This window comes from Propithecus coquereli, unplaced genomic scaffold (genome assembly GCF_000956105.1).
Source record: "Propithecus coquereli isolate 6110/MARCELLA unplaced genomic scaffold, Pcoq_1.0 Scaffold395, whole genome shotgun sequence".
In the NCBI taxonomy this organism is placed as follows: Eukaryota; Metazoa; Chordata; class Mammalia; order Primates; family Indriidae; genus Propithecus; species Propithecus coquereli.
The window spans coordinates 106649-111288 of NW_012149674.1; the positions used below are offsets into that span (position 1 = coordinate 106649).

General features: G+C 37.0%; 1 protein-coding gene across 1 annotated transcript in view; it reads right to left on the reverse strand.

The window, feature by feature from the left end:
* Positions 1-4640, reverse strand: part of LPCAT2 (lysophosphatidylcholine acyltransferase 2) — a gene marked incomplete at its 3' end in the record, with an annotated part of 161541 nt that overhangs the window by 97476 nt on the left and 59425 nt on the right. The window contains exon 9 of the mRNA XM_012652655.1: positions 4157-4310. Within this exon, the coding sequence (XP_012508109.1) occupies positions 4157-4310 (154 nt within the window). The remainder of the gene's footprint in view (positions 1-4156; positions 4311-4640) is intronic.

Consider the following 4640-nt stretch of genomic DNA (forward strand, 5'->3'; position numbering starts at 1 on the left):
GGGAGAAAGGAAAAAAGGAAAGAAAGAAAGGTCAAATGCATTAACCATTAATTCTCTAGACTATTTTCTTGACCTTCCAGTATGTTGGAGATCAAAAGAAAACCACTTTAAAGACCAGCTTATGGGGTATATCTAAACCTAAATCACACTATATAAAGAATCAAAAAAAAACTTATAAAATAATTTGTGAGCCTGCTGAAGCAGTCCATGGAGAAGTGTGATTGACCACATAGCGACAAAGGCTCTCCAGTCTCTGTCTTCTCTAGTTCTGAGTGAGTTAACCTGGCTAACTGCCAGTTATTTTAATCCTTGGTTTAGGTGCCCTTCCCTACTCCCGAACCCTCTTTTACTTAACAATGCCATAGAAAGAATGAGGCTGTTGGCAGGTATCATCAATCATCAAAAGACAGAACTGGTGTCATCATAATTCTGCAACTGCCAGCAATGACAGTTTGACACCTGAAGGACAGGGCAACACCTATAGATATTATTTTTAATTTTGATTAAAAATCCTGGTGAGCTCGATGTCTACGATGTACTATAAACTTCCTCCTTTGCTCCTGTTGCATAGGCCCTTCCCATTTCCCTGCCTCCTGCCCTTGTTCGTATTGTCCTTGCCATATTCCTTCCTGTAACCAATTTTATCTATATAAAATTTTTAATTAAAATGACTTGCATGGACATTATATAAATCTCATAGGAAGATTAATAATCACACAAGTGAAAAGGTACCTCTAATTTCCCAGTTTGCACAGTTACATCCAATAATTGACTCCTCCCTTGCCCTAATCTTCCTTACACTTTACAGTGATACTGACGCAGTGATACATTATCATTTCATGAATGAAGACAATTTAGTTGTTTGCTGCAAGCAAGCCCAGAAGAGAGGCCCAGGCACTACGTATAGAAGAAGGTTGCTTAACAGCATCATGTTAAAGAATAGTTCATCTATGAGATCACAGAATAAGTCACTGGAAACATTAGTGTGCTCCAGGAAAAAAAAAAAAACAGAAGAAAAGTCTTGTCCTGGTTTCTGTCATCAAGTTATAATTTCTTTGCAAAATATCTTTTCCCAGTGGTTAGCAAGAAAACTGGGATTTCTGGTGCCACCCCAGATATAATAAGCCCAGTTGACCCTATCTCTCCCAATTACGACTAGAAACTGGACAAAATACAAAAAGCAACTATCTTTGGACAAAATACCACAGCAGGAGAATTGGTGAGGAAAGACAAACCTCCTTTTGTTGTGCTTCACTTTATATTACTCACAGATTCTGGGTTTTCTGTTTTGTTTTGTTTTGTTTTTTTAATAAATTGAAGGTTTGCGGCAGCATTGTGTCAAGCAACTAAATCAGCTTCCAGTTTTCCAAAAGTACGGCTCACTTTGGGACTCTGTGTCCCATTTTTGTAATTCTCCCAATACTTCAAACTTTTTCATTATTATTATACCCGTTACGGTGATCTATGACCAGTGATCTCTGATGTTACTATTGCAATTGTTTTGGGGTGTCACACGAACTGCACGCCCATAAAACGGTGAACTTCATCAATGTGTGTGTTCTGGCTGCTCGGACTAACCGGCCATTCCCCAGTCTCTCTCTCTCTGTCCCTTCCCTCAGGCCTTCTCATTTCCTGAGACACAACGGTATTGAAATTAGGCCAATTAATAACCCTAAGTGTTCAGGTGAAAAGAATGACCGCCCGTCTCTCACTTTACATCGAAAGCTAAGAACGATTAAGTTTAGCGAGGAAGGCACGTCAAAAGCCTGGACGGGCTGAAATCCAGGCCTATTGCATGAAACAGTTATCAAGTTGTAAATGCAAAGGAAAAATTCTGGAAGGAAATTAAAAGTGTTACTTTGGTGGAACATGCAAATGATTAGAAAACAAACAGTCTTATTGCTGCTATGGAGAAAGTTTGAGTGGTCTGGACAGAAGATCAAACCAGTCACGACATTCCCCTAAGCCAAAGCCTAATCCAGAGCAAGGCCCTAACTCCCTTCAATTCTAGGGAGGCTGAGAGAGGTGAGGAAGCTGCAGAAGAGAAGTTGGGAACCAGCAGAGTCTGCTTTATGAGGCTTAAGGACAAAAGCCGCCTTCATAACACAAAAGTGCAAGGTGAAGCAGCAAGAGCTGATACATATGCCGCAGCAAAGCACCCAGAAGATCTAGCTAGGATCACTGATGGCTACACTAAACAATAGATTTTCAGTGTAGAAAAAACAGCCTTCTATTGGAAGAAAATACCATCTAGGACTTTCAAAGCTAGAGAGAAGTCAATGCCTGGCTTCAAAGCTTCAAAGGACAGGCTGACTCTCTTATTAGGGGCTAATGCAGCTGGTGACTTTAGGTTGAGGCCAATGGTTATTTACCATGCCAAAAATCTTGGGCCCTTAAGAATTGTATTAATACTAAATCTACTTTGCCTGTGCTCTGTAAATGGAACAACAAAGCATGGATAACAGCTCTTCTGTTCAGAGCATGGTTTACTGAATATTTTAAGCTTCCTGTTGAGACCTACTCCTCAGGAAAAAAGATGGCTTTCAAATTACAACTGCTCATTGAAAATGCACCTGGTTACCCAAGAAGTCTGACAGAGATGTGAACGAGATGAATGTTGTTTTCATGTCTGCTAACACAGCATCCATTCTGCAGCCCACAGATCAAGGGGTAATTTCAACTTGTAAGTCTTATGATTAGAGAAGTATATTTCATAAGGTTATATATAGCTGACATAGATAGTGATTTTTCTGATGGATCTGACCAAAGTAAATTGAAAATTTTCTAGAAAGGATTCATCCTTCTAAATGCCATTAAGAACATTTGTAATACATGCGAGGAAGTCAAAATAACAACATTAATGGAAGTTTGAAAGAAGTTGATTGTAACCCTTACAGATGACTTCAAGGGGTTCAGGCATCAGTGGAGTAAGTAACTGCAGATGTGGTAGAAATAGCAAGAGAACTAGAAACAGAAGTGGAGCCTGAAGGTGTGACTGAATTGCTGCGATCTCATGATCAAACTTGAATGAATGAGGAGTTGCTTCTTATGGATGAGCAAAAAAAAGTGGTTTCTTGACAGCTCCATTCATAATTGCCCCCAACCGGATACAAATCAAATGTTCCTCAACTGAAGAACAGATAAAATAACTATGGTACATCCATACAATGAAATACTACTCAGCCATCAAAGGGAACAGATTATTGATACATACAACACTATGGCAGAATCTCAAATGCATTGTGCTAAGTGAAAGTAGCCAGACTCAAAAGACCATATACCATATGATTCCATTTGTGTGGCATCTGGAGAAAGTTAAACTATAGAGATGCAGAACAGGTCAGTGATGGCCAGGGGTTAAGGGTGGGGGAAGGGCTTGACTGCAAATGGATAGCTACAAGCGAATATTTATTTTTTTGCAGCTGCTGTGTATCTTGAATGTAGTGGTAGTTACATGCCTCTAAGCATTTGTTACAACTCATATAGCTGTAACCACAAGAGTGTATTTTATTATCAGTTTTGTACATTAAAAAACAAGTTAAAAAATAGACAATTTGAAATCTTGTTACATTTTTCCTAAGGAAACTTTTCAACAATTCAATTATCTAACTGCATGTACTTACATATTCATAAGCAGCAAACTGTATCCCCAAAATAAAGGCAAATTGCCAGATATTAATTGAAACTGTTGTTATAAAATTTCACTTGAAAATAAAATCTATTTGGTCTTTACACACTTTGGGGGAAGTCCAAAAACTTTCAGAATAGAATTTTACCACCCATTTCATCAATATATGAGCTTTGATATAAATTTTAAAATTCTTTCCAATTATATAAACTCTTCCGATTCCATATCACAAATGTGGTTATATAGTCACAATATTTATTTCTGGCCTGGTATTTAAAATAAATAGACACTATCACATCATATCATATCATATCATGTCAAAAATGACACTATCATAAATGTTGTGATACACACATAATTACTATTATTACTATTAAGGGGAAAAAACAAAATCATACAATTAAACCATTGGCTTAGCCTTGATTCTTCTAACACTGACCTGAGAGATTTTTCAAATGCCTGCCATACTGATTTATGCTCTGTGGAGACTGGAAGAGTGAAAATGTTAAAGATTAAATTTTAACATACCCTATCAAAGAGTGCAAAAAGTTGTCTCAAGACATCTGAAACAGGCAACTTTAAATACTCTGCAAATTCTTCAATTCCAATTCTTCCTCCTTTTGAGGAACTCGCAATAGATGCATATTCATCCAAATGCTTACGAACACCATCCCAATCTAACCTAAACAAACAAAGAATTATAAATACACGTTATTAGCCCTTTACAATTCGCACGGACCTTTAATGAACATTATTTTATTAATTTGTCAGAGGGAAAATATTTTAAGTGTTAAATTTGAAAAGGAGAATGAAACAGGCATTTAAAAGTATATATTGAACATATAAGCAGGCATTTAGTCTTTTAAAGGATATTAATATAACTGATAATCATCACAAATATCTCAGGGAAAGAAAAGTAAATGAGAAGAAGAACAATGTCTTGGAATAATAAATGACTCATGAGAAGAAAACAAGAAAGCATATTTGATTCTAAACTACTAAGTCAATAGTA